At 41.4% G+C, this 17,612-nt stretch overlaps 1 protein-coding gene across 2 annotated transcripts in view; it reads left to right on the top strand.

Moving 5' to 3' along the window:
• Positions 1 to 17,612, top strand: part of EPB41L4A (erythrocyte membrane protein band 4.1 like 4A) — a 286,001-nt gene that overhangs the window by 106,431 nt on the left and 161,958 nt on the right. The window contains exon 2 of one of the 2 annotated variants that reach the window (XM_040421620.1): positions 3,988 to 4,092. The exons of the other annotated variant lie outside the window; for it this stretch is intronic. Coding sequence (XP_040277554.1) covers positions 3,988 to 4,092 — 105 coding nt within the window. The remainder of the gene's footprint in view (positions 1 to 3,987; positions 4,093 to 17,612) is intronic. 2 annotated transcript variants of the gene reach the window in all.

Genomic DNA, 17,612 nt, shown 5'->3' with positions numbered 1-17,612 from the left:
GCCTCAGGCCAACCATATCTGATTAGTGGGGATCTGACAGCTTTTTCAAAGTAGCTTTGGTCCTGAAAGTTGGTGCCAGAACTACACAGCTGTGTCCATTTTGATGTGGACTGTAACTGCAGCCCTACTGCCATTCACTTTATCTCAGTCCACTGCACAATTGATGGAGCTACAGTATGTATTTCTACCACCAACGTATTTATTTATTTTATGCACTTGTATATTCCGCAGCGCTTTACAGACATTCGCATCACTCGCTGTCCCCAATGGGGCTCACAGTCTAATTTCCCTATCAGTGTGTCTTTGGAGTGTAGGAGAAAACCAGAGTACCCAGAGGAAACCCGCGCAAACACAGGGAGAACATACAAACTATTGGGCCTAGGACCCCATCGCTGCAAGGCACCAGTGCTAACCACCGAGCCACCGTGTTGACTGACTTTCAGCATCTGAACTACTGCAGAATATCTGATTAGCGGGTTGCAGGGTGTCGGACCCCCCGCCAATCAGATATTGATGGCCTATGCCGAGTATTGACCATAATATGTAAAGAAGTGGACCTGCTAGGACAAGGATGTAAAGAGAAGAACAGTGAAGACAGACGGATCGTCTTATCTTTTTAAAAGCTCATTGATGCCTTACTATACCAAACAAGTGCTCACTCGAGACAATTATACTGTAGCAGAACACCATTGATCTAGGCTTAATTAGCAGCAGACACATTAATCATTCAGCTGCACATTGACAGTATATGGATTAGAGTAAATCTGTCACCTAAAAATAAGTGAGACTTGTCTAATAAAGCTAATCATTCTTCTGCTGTGTTTAGACAAATTCTCTCCTAAGACAGTCAAAGTATATTAGTGAGAGTCAATGGGGGGGAATTTATCATGAGGGAAATATTTGAAGACAATTTTTCTTGAGTTGCGTTGGCTTACCTTGTGCCAAATTTATCAAATGTTGCACGTTGTTAAATTTGACGCATCTTTAAACCTAACACTTTTGTCCTTCAGTTTTTTTACGTGAACCTTCTACTGGAAGGTTTTCTAAAAAAAAATTCTCAGTGATTAATTCTGAAGTCAGTCTCACTAACATAGCTTTCTACTTCCTCAGCCACTTTCCCTAACTGAAGTGGGTGGTGTAAAAATGCAAAAAGTTGCAAAACATGTGCGCAAGTGAGCCCAAAAAGTCCCAAAGCCCTATTTTGCATCTTTTGGAAGCCAGAATTCTGGAGTGTGGGGGTTTGATAAATTCCTCCCCTTCCCATGTTCTTGGTATATCAGCTAAATTATACTGGAATCTATCACAGATCAGTTTTGTTAGCCTACATCATCTTCCATTAAAAGGTGGAAGGGGATGAGCCTTTTCTAGCCTTTGGGATAAGCAGCTGGCAGAATCCTCTGTCACTGCTTATCTTTAATCTCAGTATTGTAAAAAACAACAACACATAAGATAGTGAAAGAATGCAACAGATACTTAAACACTACAGCCCACATTTATCATTAAAATACACTACTATGGCGTGAAAAAGTTGCAAACTGCACGTTTGTGACTTTTTCAACTGCAAATTTTTTTGTGCAGATGCGGTTTCTCTGGCCTTGCCACTTTCTCAAAAAGGGGGTGTGACAAGGAGAGGGGGGTGTAGCCGGTGGCCACATTTTTCATCTTCTACGCCAGCAAGCCTGGTTATGATAAACCTGCCCCTATTTGTTTTTTGTTATCCAATTCAGTTTGTAAAAAAAAAAAAAATGTGTAAGGATATGTGGCAGATTTTTTGCAAAAATTTTCTATGACTGAACATCCATTCCATGCAGTTAAATAGGGTTGTTTCTGCATTCTGTTTGTGGATTTCTGAAAGCGCTATTTAAGTCAATGCAACAATTGCAGAAAGTTCTCAAAATCTGCTGTGTGTGAACCTATCCTTATAAATGGAGGTTGGTACATGCTGTGGGGAATTTATCATTTGCAGTGGTTTTGGTGTCCGTTTTAAGTTTGTCTTTACTCTGTGAGGTTGTGCCAAATTTATGAAATGGCACACAATAATGATATATTTGGCGCAAGTGCAATGTGGTGTATGCCTACGTCTGTAAAAGTACACCAGGGGGCTGCTTGGGGTGGAGATTTGACTTTTGCAAATGATGCAAATATTAAATATGCCTCTAAACACAAAACATGACCTAAAACATAGACCTCTTTTGAAAAGTGACGAAGTAAGGCTTAGGTGGGTAAATGTTGCAGAATTTCTCCCCAAAAAAGGGTGACGATTCATACGTCAAAATATTGCCATAAACAGGCCTAAAAAGAATGATAAATGTCTCGCTGTATCTTAGTACTTAAAGGGGCTCTCTAGGATTTTCATATTGATGCGCTTTCCTTAGGATAGGTCCTCAATATCAGTTTGACGGGTGTCCGACACTTCTTCTGTTGAACTGGAGCAGCTCCACAGTAACCAGCTCCGTCCACTACCCAATGGGCAGTGCTGTGTTCTTCCAGCATTGGAGCCACTGCAGAGCAGTTGATTGGTGGGGGTGTCAGGAGATGTCCTCCGCTACTCTGTTGATTACCTGACCTAAGGAAAGGCCATCAGTATGAAAATCCTACAGAACCTCTTGAAGCGGACTCCTTGCTTCTAATAAAAAATTTCAAATCACAGTATGGGTTAATCTGAAATGTGCCAGTCATGGAATATGAGAGTGCGCAATCCTGATGGGTTATATGAAGGAGGAAATTACTTTGAAATTGCTGGTATTTATCTAGTATTTATCCTTTCATGGTGTACTGTGTAATTGTCTCATGCTTTTAGTCACTTTTTATTGACACATTATGGAGCATTGAGGCAGCAGTAGGTGTTTCTGTGACTAAACATGAGTTTATGGGAATGATAAGGAAACACTCCTAAACAAAGAGCTTTCACTTGTCAGGCTGACTAAAGAGGAAAACAAGGGCAGCACCTTCTCCTGGCATTTCATGAAGTGAATATTCTTTAGGATTAAAACGACAAAGGCCTTGAAGGGTTTCTGTCAGCAGGAAAATGGGTACTAACCTGGCTGACATTAGTGTTACTAATGTCAGCTGAACATAACTATATCAGTGCCACCTCACTGCGTGCCGCCGTTATTGAGAAAAAATAACTTTTATAATATGCAAATGAGCCTCTACGTGCAGGGGGGCGTTGATCCTGCTCCTAGAGGCTCCGTTCTCCCACCTCTGGCCACACCCTGCTACACTTGATTGACAGGGCCAGGCACCGTTGGCCTCCGCTTGCCGGCCCTGTCTTCTGTGGAAATCTTGCTCCTGTGCCGCCCCATTCAGTATTCAGCGCAGGCGCAGTGAGTGAAGCTGGCGAGCATTATTCACTTACTGCGCCTGCTCCGAATACTGAACAGGACGGCACAGGCGCGAGATTTCCACAAGAGACAGGGCCGGCAAGCGGAGACCAGCGCTGCCTGGCCCTGTCAATCAAGTGTAGCAGGGCGTGGCCAGAGGTGGGAGACCGGATCCTCTAGGACAGGGATGCCCAACCTGCGGCCCTCCAGATGTTGCAAAACTACAACTCCCAGTATGCCCGGACAGACTACAGCTATCATCTTACAGCCGGGCATGATGGGAGTTGTAGTTTTACAACAGCTGGAGGGCCGCAGGGTGAGCATCCCTGCTCTAGGAGAAGGATCAACGCCACCCCCACTGGACCTAGAGGCTCATTTGCATAGTATAAAAGTTATTTTTTCTCAATAACGGCGGCACGCAGTGAGGTGGCACTGATATAGTTATGTTCAGCTAACATTAGTACATCACTAATGTCAGCCAGGTTAATACCCATTTTCCTGCTGACAGAAACCCTTTAAGAGCCTCTCGCTGTGAGGAGGCCAAACATAGCTCCTGGTCAATAATACAAACCCCTCTCCTTACACAATACCATAGTAAATGCATGAATGACGCTGACAACCCAGAATATTCTCCTGAATAGATTCTGTACATTCTTTCCCACAGAAGTCAACTAAAGGCTCTGTTGTCCTGGACTACGTATTCCGTCACCTAAACCTTGTGGAGATAGATTACTTCGGGCTACGTTACTGTGACAAAAACCATCAGACGGTGAGTAAGAGACAGTGCGCATTTTGTTTGGCCAACCATAACATCTGTCTGTGACCTCTGTATTGATGTAGCTCACCCAAGGATGAAGGAACTATATATGCAAACATGGTCAGAAGATGTGAGTAAGTAGCAATGTACTGGTGGCTATGGGTTGTTTAGCTTAGGTGTGGTTAGATGAAAAGTAAGATGAATGGAGAAACCATTCATCGGGATCTACCGTGAAGTTTTGAGAAGTACTGGTATTCTTTTTATATTCGATTTAGCCATTACTGAGTTTTCTTGGTCTCCTATATTGGTTATAGTGTATTGGACAGTCCCTGAATGATTACTACTTCTGGGATGACTACTTCTATCTAATGACTGCACGTACGGGTTCTCCCCTGGCATGTAAAGACAAGATGACTCACATGCTGATAAATTACAAGTTGTAACATAAGAGGACAAATAATGGACTTTAGTTCTAGGTTGTGTTTTTAGAATTTTTTTGAAAATGTTTTTAAACAAAAACACAGTCTATATAATGCGAACATTGAGAGATAATTGATTGAAGGCAACATTGTCCTGCCGAACTGAAAAAGAAAAAGGGCCAACATTTTTATTACAAAATGTAGTCTATGAATTCGGAATTGAAAAATACTCCTTTCTGAAAAAGAGTCCCTTTTAAACAGACTTTAAGACATAATTTTGGATCCTAGCCAAGCCAGTACCGCATCTGCTGACAGCTGTTTCGTGGGGATTGCCCTTCATCAGTGTAGAGTTAACATTTGAACATGGGGTTTACATGACAGCTCCACTGTGCTTGTCTGTTTTATTAACACTTTTGTAAGGTTAGGGCATTTAACTGTTCATGGAGTTATAGAAATGACAGCTCAGAAACCTAAAGCTCTACCACCTCCACTGTACGTCTAGCAGTCAGTCCTCCTGGGCATTGGCTGACATCTGATGAGTTTTTAGTTCCATACATATTTGTTCTTTTTCCAGGAGATGGCCCTGCAGGGTAATCGCCTTGTCGCTTATTACATTTCCTATTCTCCAGCACGCGGCTGGATTAACACCTGCATGGTATCACTTCACATGAGATTCCTTTCCTGGAACTGAATTTAGTTAATTCTTATTCCAAATGAAGATTCTGCTTTTCACAGTTTACTATAATCGACATTAAATTCACTCTTCAAATGTAATAAAGAACAAAAAAATTATGATAAAATCAGAGATGTTTATCAAAGTGCCTGAATATTAACTGTAGTATGTGTTGAACTATTCTCCCATTAGTTACATAATATTAGAAGATACAGTAATTTTTATTAAATTCATAAGTTTAAATTGACAATTTAATTTGCTATGTTCAGCTACCCAAATGATTTAATGCTTGAGACTAGTTTGTGGAATGTACTTTACATTGTAAAAAAAGCATACCAGGTAAGGAGATAGGGCCACTCGGGGCTATAGTACAGAGAATTAGTGCCACCACTTTGCCCCTCCAATACACTGGAGTTTGTTACTATATGACAGACTGAAACTGAATGAGGGTCTTCATGCTTGTTTTAATAAAGCGGAGCTTTCCTAACATCTCCAGTACATCCCCGTTTTCCTGGTTGTGGGGGTGTCAGTAATGATGCCAGCAGCTCCTCTTGACATCCACCCACTGTACCTCCAAGCTGTGCTTCTCCGAGCCTAGTACTCCATTTTCTCTCGTTCTTCCCCATTTACTACACCAACATGCCCACTACACCCATAACATCATCATCCACAGCCCATCAGAGCATTCTTAGTCCCTTTTTGATGGTCTAGCATGGTACCATCTATATACTCTCTAGTGCAGCATATTTCACCTCCCAATTAGCCTCCTAGGCTATATCACAGTGATTCACGATTGTTTCATGATTGTTTGATTTGTTAACAAGCACAAGCAGCTCCTACTGTTTGTTGTCCACCATGCAGACACAAGTGTCACCTCCATTACACACCCCTATCTCTGCCTGGACTGTTTCCAGGTTCTCAGCAAAAGGAAATGTGGTGTCATGGCGCACATGTCGTGTCCTGCCATTGACAGCCAGCCACTGTTGCCTTTGTTTCCAGTGGTGGTGTAAACGAGAAACCTGGACTGCTACAGACTGGAACCTTATCATCTTCAGCTACGTATCCAGGTTTTGTTTGGGATCCGACCATGGTCTGGTTTGAGTACGGAGGACTTGTGGTGAGCGCTTTAATCCGGCCTTTGCTGTGGAGCAACACACTGCTCCAACTGCTGGTGTGATGAACTGAGAAGCCATCAGATACCACAGTTGGTCATCCCTAGTAGTGACAATAACAGGTCGGGTTCGGTTCCAAAGTACCACTAGGAACCGAACCCAAGTTCGATACCAAGGTTTTTTACAGTAATAATTAATTTCTAAAGTTATTACACGAAGTCTCGCACAACTTTGCGAAGTAATAACTTCGGCTTATTGGAGCCAGTACATTTTAATACTGTACGGAGTGGGATCTCCGTACAGTATTAGAGCAAAGTTTTTAGTGAATCAACTTCGAATGTACCATCCGAAGTCGATTCGCTCATCCCTAAAAACCTGATTTAAACAATAGATAATTTTCTGATGACAACTTCCTTTTTAAGCATGTACATGATAGCATTGTGGTTTCTATTTATAATGCAAAGCACAGCACATTGCCAGGTCCATTATTTGATGGTACAACAGAGTAGATGGGGATCATCTGTATCACTTGAACAGATTTTGCTTGGGGCTACTCCAAATGACCCCTTGGGTCTTTACCCTTTAACCCCTGTGCATGGATCTGGACTCTGCTGCAGCAGAACCATCGGGTCTCAGCAGAACCATTATGCCTCTTGGAGTAGTCACCTACGAAGAGCCTGCTGATCCACTGGGGTCATGAGACACCGTTGCAGAGCACCAAGGGATCAGGCAAAACCATAGTCAGGGGCAGGCTGTGATCAGGTCAAGCAGAGTATGAGCAATCCAGTAAACAATCCAAGATCAGGACGGGCTTCTCAGGGTGAGAACAGAGATCAGGCAAGGGTTAGGTCAGGCAGTAAAGGATCAATTTAGGAAGTCAAGCAGAAGTCTGTTCACAGAGCAGCCAAACAAATGAATGAGAAAAGGGGCTCATAACCCGGCACATCGCTGCCAAGCGTCCTGGTGGGCTTACTTTCCACCTCTAAAGTCAATGTGATCAGTATCACAGACTACTTTAATTTATAAGTATTACTGCATTTGCACTGAACTTTATCTTTTGCACCTTCTATGGACTTTACTTGTGACTATATGTGGAAATTCAGATTTTTGATGTCAGATTTAGGAAGCTTTACTGTATCTCCTACAAATTGTGTTCATAAATGTAGAATAATGATAATGTTTTCTTTTGGTGTCGGGTATCTTTTTCATAACCAGCAAAGATATTATCTGTCATGTAACAGGTCCTCATAATATGTACTGCCGACGCATGTATTACACGTTAAGTGCACCCCTTTCATAGCGGCTGAAAATCACATTAAGAATGATGGCTTCACTCACTCTGGCTGCCTCTTGTGCTTCATGCGGTAAATGCTTCTGCTGACAAATTAATAGTTATTTGTGACACCTCATTACTGTGTACTTTTGGATTATTTCCGACTTCTGGCAAAACAGACAATGAGGGTCACTTCCCAGAGCTGATTGTTCTGGGATGACGGATAAAGTTAGCGGAAATCACCTTACCTTTTCATCTTTCTACCATGAAATACTTAACAGGAATCTGGCACCAGCCACCGCCCTATGCAGCTGTTTGCATAGATACAGAACTGTGGTTCACCTGATTAAGAAGCCAGTTTTCTTTTTTTTATCTGAGGCTCCAATCCCGAGTTCTGATACTTTTTCTTAATATGCAAATCAGGGCTTTGGTGCAATGAGGGCACAGTGCTAACCACTCAGCCACCGTGCCCATTGAAAAGTTGTGTGTAAAATTATCTCCGTAAATTTTGTTTTCATATTGAGGTAGATAACTTATTTAACACCCCTTGTACAAAATGTTTGTGAGTTGATGATGAGAGATGCTGGTAAAGGTATAGATAAGAGTTTTAAAAAGACCGAGCTGAAGCCCATTCCCTCTAATCGGGGCTCAGTGGGTGAAGGAATTTCAACAACCTTTCTAGCAATTTAATTATGGCCTGGAACTTCATACAGAAAATAAAGATACCATTCCTCTAGAACTAAACTATGTAGCTTATTCAAGGACTAAAGGTCCCTTTAGACGGGACAATTCAACAGGCGATTGTTGGGAAAGAAGTGTTCCTTCCTGGCAATCACCTGCTCATCAGCGGGGAGACCACTGCATTTACATGGGGAGGAGTGATCACTAGTGCCATTGCTTGTCCCCATACAGACTTGTTGTTTGCTGGCAGCAGAGCGTGTTTAGATGGAATGGTCTCCTGCTGGCAAACGTCGATTAGGGTGCCTACACAATGGGTGGCACACTGGCACCTCTACATCGCCAGATAATCGCTAATGAGCATTCCTATGAACGATCATTAGCAATTATCTGGCGGATTCTCAGCCTGTGCAAAGGGTACTTAACAGATAAAGTTTGAAAAAACATTGAACAATTCTAGAGTCTGATTACAATTTGTGCATTTGTACAGAGAACGGCCGCAGATTGGATTCCAAAATACAAAGTAGAGTTAGCAGGAAGTCCCACGTTCTAAATGCAAATTGACAGAAGTGTCAAGGCTTTGTTCAACTGTTTGTCTAGTTATATACATGAAACTAGGGCGCATTATACAATACCATAAAAATATTTCTATACAAATAACAATGGCTGTTTTGCAAGGGATTGACTATTATCATAGTGAAAAAGAGCTAAATGGGCATGAAATAGGCAGATACCTTACTCACTAAAGTAATTTCAGTTTCATGTGGTCAACTACAATCACCCACTGCTAGTGCGGTTATAAAGACTGGAGACCCGAGGGCCTCATCCATTTCTCGTAGGCTATTTGTATGGCAAGTCAACCTTTGCTATGGGTGTATTCCAGCGTGTGTTCACACAGTTAGTACATCTTAATTTTGTACCATGCCCTTCTTCAAAAAAACATTTCACATAGTTTTTTATTTTCTTTATATTAAACTTCCCTAACATTCTGACCCTAAAAAAATCAGTGGACAGTGGTATATAAAACCAACTGAAGGAATGGGAGCTCCTGATCTGTCTATTTGCTAATTAGCAGATCTGTTGGAGCCCATAAAGGCCTCCTGGTCCGATCTGATTGACTTTAGTTGAGCTTGGCAAGAACAGATACAGACTGGAGTTATTTTATTTGGTTATTTATTATTTTTTAGGCATTACTTATTATCTGTCATAAAAGTTTCCCCCCCCCCACCTTGTATGTAATTTCTTAATTTACCTTAAAATGGTTGTTACCGCCTGGGGGCCTTTTCTACACACCCCTCGGATCTGGCCGTGTATGGCAGATACATACCTGATCCCCACTGGCTTTGCAGGTCTGGGTCTCCCTGGGTCAACATTCTGTTTGGTGCTGGTCACATGACTGCTGCAGCCAATGATGTCACCCAAGCGTCATGTGACTGCGCTATGTGATGCATGGATGACATGTAACCGCTGTGGCTAGTGAGCTGAAGTGGTCATGTGACCTGCGATGGAGCAGAAACCCAGTGGCAGGGATAAGGTAAGTGTGATTACCATTGCGGGTCCAGCCACTCTGGAGAGTCTGTAGAAAAGGTTCTCCAGCTTTTTATGACTATGCGGCTCCCCCCCCCCCCCCCCGACCTGTGGAGGGAAGCAACCTTAGGCTACTTTCACACTAGCGTTTTTTGCGGATCCGTCATGGATCTGCAAAAAACGATTCCATTACAATAATACAACCGCATGCATCCGTCATGAACGGATCCGTTTGTATTATCTGTAATATAGCCAAGACTGATCTGTCATGAACTCCATCGAAAGTCAATGGGGGACGGATCCGTTTTCTATTGTGTCAGATTGTGTCAGAGAAAACTGATCCGTCCCCATTCACTTACATTGTGTGTCAGGACGGATCTGTTTGGCTCAGTTTCGTCAGACGGACACCAAGCAGCGTTTTGGTGTCCGCATCCAAACTGATGCATTCTGAGCGGATCCTTTTCCATTCAGAATGCATTAGGGCAAAACTGATCCGTTTTGGACCGCTTGTGAGAGCCCTGAACAGATCTCGCAAACAAAGCCAAAACGCCAGTGTGAAAGTAGCCTTACTTGCTCCCTGCTGCTCGGTTCTAGCTCCTTCAGTCCAATCCCTGCTTGTAAACTTCCCCTATGGAGGGCAGGGGGGGGGGGGGGGGGTTCACATGTATCGCTGCAGCCAGTGACTAGGAGCTGGTAGGTATGCTTCCCTCCACAGTTCTGGCAGGGAGGTAGGGGGGGGGGGGGGGGGAGTCAAAAATTGTTAAAAAGCTGGAAAACCCCTTTAATGTATGGTACATGTTATACAAATATCAATAAAAAAAATTTTTTTTATATGTCCTTCACAAAATTGTCCTCAAGACACGATCACTAATAAATGACCCCTATTAATTTATATATAATTAAGTAACTCTAGCACCGTTTATAATGAATGTTCCCAACATTATATCTAATAAGCTTTTAAACCCCCTAATTAATCTGATCAGTCATTGTAACTATAATAAACTACAGATACCACCGTTCCATAATGCTAGACACACATCTATCGGTTTCCAGCTAACACCAGAGCTAGGACATTCACTGCGTGTCCTACAGCTGACTCATTCCTAAAGATCAGTGACTGCATGTCTTGAAGTAAGCCATCCGTATCTAAAAACCTGCCACATAAGCTGTTTAATCACCTGTTGTTCAGGCAGAGACTACCAAAGACTCCTGGGTACTGTATGAATGAGACCTCAGTAACCCATTGGCAGCCATTGTACAAGCTACAGCTCTCACCTGTTAATACTCCGACTTCCTTGTCTACTGGTATTAGTGCAGCAGGTATATACAGTTAATCATCTCCTTGCGGATACCACGTTACTTACAGAAACCGACTTATTATCTGAAGTGGTTTATTGATTATATTGCTGCCAAAATATAATTTGCCTCTCATATCAGTCCATAAGAATGAAAGTCTAGAGTGACTTCACATAGTCCTTAAAGTTCTACATCCCATTTATGTCTGTAATATGGCAAAGGTTACCAGTGAAGCTTGCTAATGCTTTCTCTGTGGACGTGCTGGAGATGGCAGAGTACGGAGAGGAGGTCCCAGCTCATACTCCAACCAACCTAGTAGTTATCCCCTTAGATGAGGACATCATCTGAGCGCTCACGTGTGTTCTTGTTGCATCCATAAAAATGGTGAATAATGAATGCTCTGTGTATATGGATGCTCTCTTCTCAATTTACAGACCCTACCACTCTGATCCCCTGTTGTTACTTCCACTGACTCCCTGAAAGGACTACTCCCAAGCTGCACCTATTCTGTGGAACTCACTGCCCCGGGCCCACCGGCCGCTAGACTTGCTGCACACTTTTAAGGGACATTGTTTACATGTTTGCTTGGCATCTGTGTTGGTCCCATGTTCATATGTGCCCACATTGCTGAGAAAAATGATGTTTTAATATATGCAAATGAGCCTCTAGGATCAACGGGGGCGTTACTGTTACACCTAGAGGCTCTGCTCTCTGTGCAATTGCCGCACCCTCTCCACCGTTTAAAGGGAACCTGTCACCGTGAAAATGCTAGGTAATCTGCAGGCAGCATGTTACAGAGCAGAAGGAGCTGAGCAGATTGATTTATCGTTTTATGGGAAAAGATTTGAATAACTTGTATTTCATTAATTTAAATTCCTGCTCATTCTGGGCTTTGTCAAGGAGACGTCCTATCAGTGATGACAGCTATCTCTTTATGTATGGTCATAGAGGGAAGGCTGTCAGTCACTGATAGGACGTCTCCTGGACTTCAAAGCCCAGAATGAGCAGGGATATAAATGAATAAAATACAAGTTATTCAAATCTTTTCCCATAATATGATACATCAATCTGCTCAGCTCCTCTATAACATGCTGCCTTCAGCTCAAATTCCATGTTCAACGTGACAAGTTCCCTTTTAAGATCCAAGATAATTTTCATTTTGTGTGTTCAATACTTTTAATACTCATACATCTTCACGTTGATCTTGCTCTTACTTTTCATTTTCTTTCTTCCGCTGTTCTTTTCACTTCTTTATTTCTTAATTCCTATGCCATGTTTAAGCCTCATCTCTCTTCTTAGGCCTTGTTTGCACTATCGTTATGGCTTTCATTGAATCCTGATGGATTCCAGTGACTTGGATTGAGGTCAGGGATCCAGTTTTTCACCAGTAAAAATAGGACTGGTGACTTCTCATTAAAATACCAGAGCCCTTGTGGAAAGTACCCACCATGTAGACTTTTAATCCCTAGTGGAACTAATACAAGTTAAAATTAATAAAAATTTGTGGTGAATTAAAATAATGCCCAAAAATACAATAGCAAACAAACACAAAGTACAGCAGCACACTGCTTTAAGTCATAAGTAAATATTGAATGTGTGGTTTACCTTGAATTACTTCTGTATTTACTAGAATACATAGAAATGTGAGCTGCTTTGCGTACATTTTGATCACATTTTGTGAATCCATATGCCAACGACAGAACGTACACTAACATACTTGCCTCTCTTGGGCCTCAGCAGAATGAACCTAGGGCAGGTAGGATCCAGCTTTAAAGCAAAATAGAGGCAGGGCCATGCCCAAGTTTTAAAATGCCCAAAAAACAATGTAGGCCAGCACATCCAAACAACATGAAGTAAATGCGTAATGCTGCTTTAAGACTTGGGGTAGGTTCACACCTCTGATTGACTAGTTCACCAGATCTGGCCTAGCTGGATACTCCGTTCACTGTGGACCCTATTGACTATAATGGGATGGGATCCGTCAGGTTTCCTGCATGAGTGATGGGAAGATCGGCCAGATGCCATAGTCAGTGTTTTCCGTTGCATTTTGCCATTATAAAAATAAAAAAATCATCAAAATAAAAGGTTATTTTGATGTCAAAATGGTCTGGAAAATCTATAAAAATCTATAACTTGGCCTAAAAACAAACAAACTGCTTTGTAGATATAAAAGTAAAAACAGTTATGCCTGGCTGAATGTAGTAAAGCTAAAACTAAAAAATAGTTATGGTTCTTAAAGGGGTTTTCCCATCTGGAGATTTATGGCATAACCATACAATATGCCATAAATGTCAGCTAGGTGTGGGTCCCCCCTCTGTAAGAGAGTCCAGCTGTTTTCAGACGTCCCATAGCAGTGAACTGAGAGAGCTGCACATGAACGTCCACCTCTCCATTAAATGCATCTCGGGACATGGCCCTGTTCTTGAGATAGGAGCAGGTCGCAGAGTTGGGACCCACACCTATCAGACATTTTATAGCATATCCTTTTGCATTTGCCGTAAATGTCCAGATTGTAATACCCCTTTAAAGGGCTTGTCTGGCAACAGTAAAGTTTTAACCGATAACCTCGGCCTCTCCTCTGCTGTGTATATAACGTACCTGCCGCCCGCTGCTTCAGTCCTGCGTGCCAGCTCCAGTTTGTCCGCCTTCTGGTCCATGGCTTGTTTCTTCTGCTCTGGCATGGGAATGGTCACACGATCTGCTGCATCCAACCACTGGCTTCAGTGGTGATGTCTCTCGTGGACCGGAAGGTGGACACACAGGAGCAGATGCGCAGGACCAGAGGGATGGGGATCAGTTAAGGCTACTTTCACATTTGTGTTTTCCTTTCGGGTTTTGAGATCTGGCAGAGTGTCTCAAAACCAGACGAAAACGCATCAGTTTTAGCCCCATTCATTGTCAATGGGGACAAAACTGAGCAAACCGGAACAGAGTTCATCAGAATGCATTCTGTTCCGTTTTGTTGCGGTCTCATGCCGGACACAAAATTGCTGTAAGCAGCGTTTTTGTGTGCGGCTTGGGAAACTGAACATGGCATAATTTTGGCATAAAAAACCATGTAAGTCAGTGGTGCCAGATCAGTTTTTTTCTTGGACATTTCGGCATTTTCATTTTCAAAATAATACATCTGGATCTGTTCTGAATGGATGCAGCTGGTTGTATTAGTTAAACTCATGCATTTTCTTATGGATTTGAGATCCTCTGCCGGATCTCAAAACCGGAAAGGAAAACGCAGATGTGAAAGTAGCCTAAGCATGGTTCTTTCCACAGCGGAGGAGAGGCTGCGAGCATCAGTTTAAACTGACAATTTGTTAGTGGTTTAATAAAAATGACTAAAACAGGAAAAAACTAATCTGTCGCTGGATCTGTAATTGAACCAAACCCAGTGAGACATTACATGATGGGTTTTATGGTCAAACTGGTAACATAATGAATCCCATAGGCATAAATGTGATCCATACTTGGGGAAAAAAGCAGTAGAGTAAAATGTTTTGTGTGGACCTAGTCTTACTGTAGAATGTGCCAGCCATAGGTTATGACTGCACCCTGTGTGCATATAGCACATACTATGTGAGGCATATTTGTCCTGTCAGGCCTGATTTATCTCCCGCTATTTGTTGGTAGGAGATGACCTTACTTCACACTATACAGAACATCTCGCTTCATTGTAGAATTCCTTCTCCACTCTGTATAAACACTGACTTCCTTTGAAGAACACTCAGGTGTACAGGCAGTCTAGTGACCGTTGTGCCGTCCTAATGAAAGGTTGTATGTAGTAAATTCTGGAAGCTTTTCATGTCACGGCACGAATTCTGATTAAAACTTCAAGTTGCATAATTTTTTTTTCTTTTTCATATCGAAACATGACTGGATTCACCAAAACCCTGAAACTCATATTAATGTATCCTGAGGGTGTACAGAAAATGAAATGTAAAATATCAGTTGGTTCGCAAGTGTGGAAACTACTTTAAATGAAAGCAAAAGCTTCTGTAAATCTGCTCTTCTTGGTGGCCATCTATTCCATTAACCCCTTAAAGACTCGGCCCTATTTCACATTCTGGGCTTGGCCATTTTTTGCAAATCTGACAAGTGTCACTTTAAGTGCTGATAACTTTAAAACGCGTTGACTTATCCAGGCCATTCTGAAATAGTTTTTTCGTCACATATTGTACTTCATGACACTGGTAAAATGAAGTAAAAAAAAAAACAAATTTACTAAAAATTTGTAAAAAATTGCAAATTTCCAAGTTTCAATTTCTCTACTTTTATAATACATAGTAATACCTCCAAAAATAGTTATTACTTTACATTCCCCATATGTCTACTTCATGTTTGGATCATTTTGGGAATGATATTTTATTTTTTGGGGATGTTACAAGGCTCAGAAATTTTCAAAAACCCAATTTTTAGGGACCAGTTCAGGTCTGAAGTCACTTTGTGAGGCTTACATAATAGAAACCACCCAAAAATTACCCCATTCTATAAACTACACACCTCAAGGTATTCAAAACTGATTTTACAAACTTTGTTAACCCTTTAGGTGTTCCACAAGAATTAATGGAAAATAGAGATACAATTTTAAAATTTCCCTTTTTTGGCAGATTTTCCATTTTAACTATTTTTTTCCAGTTACAAAGCAAGGGTTAACAGCCAAACCAAGCTCAATATTTATGGCCCTGATTCTGTAGTTTACAGAAACACCCCATATGTGGTCGTAAACTACTGTACGGGCACACGGCAGGGCGCAGAAGGAAAGGAATTCCATACGGTTTTTGGAAGGCAGATTTTGACACCATGTCCCATTTGAAGCCCCCCTGATGCACCCCTAGAGTAGAAACTCCATAAAAGTGACCCCATCTAAGCACCTACACCCCTCAAGGTATTCAAAAGTGATTTTACAAACGTTGTTAACCCTTTAGGTGTTCCACAAGAGTTATTGGCAAATGGAGATGAAATTTCAGAATTTAAATTTTTGGGCAAATTTTCCATTTTAATCCATTTTTCCCAGTAAAAAAGCAAGGGTTAACAGCCAAACAAACCTCAATATTTATGGCCCTGATTCTGTAGTTTACAGAAACACCCCATATGTGGTCGTAAACAGCTGTACGGGCACACGGCAGGGCGCGGAAGGAAAGGAATGCCATACGGTTTTTGGAAGGCAGATTTTGCTGGACTGGTTTTTCTTGACACCATGTCCCATTTGAAGCCCCCCTGATGCACCCCTAGAGTAGAAACTCCAAAAAAGTGGCCCCATTTTAGAAACTACAGGATAGGGTGGCAGTATTGTTGGTACTAGTTTAGGGTACATATGATTTTTGGTTGCTCTATATTACACTTTTTGTGAGGCAAGATATCAAGAAATAGCTGTTTTGGCACCGTTTTTATTTTTGGTTATTTACAACATTCATCTGACAGGTTAGATCATGTGATATTTTTATAGACCAGGTTGTCATGGATGCGGCGTTACCTAATATGTATACTTTTTTTTTATTTATGTAAGTTTTACACTATGATTTCTTTTTTGAAGCCAAAAAAATCATGTTTTAGTGTTTCCATAGTCTGAGAGCCATAATTTTTTCAGTTTTTGGGCGATTACTTTGGGTAGGGTATGATTTTTGCTGGATGAGATGACTGTTTTATTGGCACTATTTTGGGGGTGCGTGTGACTTTTTGATCGCTTGCTATTACACTTTTTGTGATGTAAGGTGACAAAAAATTGTTTATTTAGCACAGTTTTTATTTGAATTTTTTTACGGTGTTCATCTGAGGCGTTAGGTCATGTGATATTTTTATAGAGCCGGTCGATACGGATGCGGCGATACCTAATATGTATACTTTTATTTATGTAAGTTTTACACAATAATATCATTTTTGAAGCCTTAGTTTTTTCAATTTTTGGGTGATTATCTTAAGTAGGGTCTCATGTTTTGCGGGATGAGATGACGGTTTGATTGGCACTATTTTGGGGTGCATATGACTTTTTGATCGCTTGCTATTACACTTTTTGTGATGTAAGGTGACAAAAAATGGTTTATTTAGCACAGTTTTTATTTTTTACGGTGTTCATCTGAGGGGTTAGGTCATGTGATATTTTTATAGAGCCGGTCGATACGAACGCAGCGATACCAAATATGTATACTTTTTTATTTATGTAAGTCTTACACAATAACCGCTTTAAAAAAAAAAAAAAAAAGATTTAGTGTCTCCATATTCTGAGCCATATTTTTTTCAGTTTTTGGGCGATTGTCTCAGGTAGGGGCTCATTTTTTGCGGGATGAGGTGACGGTTAGATTGGTACTATTTTGGTGGGCAAATGCCTTTTTGATCACTTGCTGTTGTACTTTTTGTGATGTAAGGTGACAAAAAAATTGTTTATTTAGCAGTTTTTATTTTTTACAGTGTTCATATGAGGGGTTAGGTCATGTGATATGTTTATAGAGCCGGTCGATACGGACGCGACGATACCTAATATGTATACTTGACGTTTTTGTTTATTTTTACTTTCATATGTTCATTTTTACTACATCGCGCTGCCTTCCATGCCATCGAGTCCC

Source organism: Bufo bufo, chromosome 2, assembly GCF_905171765.1.
Source record: "Bufo bufo chromosome 2, aBufBuf1.1, whole genome shotgun sequence".
Classification (NCBI taxonomy): domain Eukaryota; kingdom Metazoa; phylum Chordata; class Amphibia; order Anura; family Bufonidae; genus Bufo; species Bufo bufo.
This window is presented reverse-complemented; position numbering and strand designations above follow the sequence as displayed.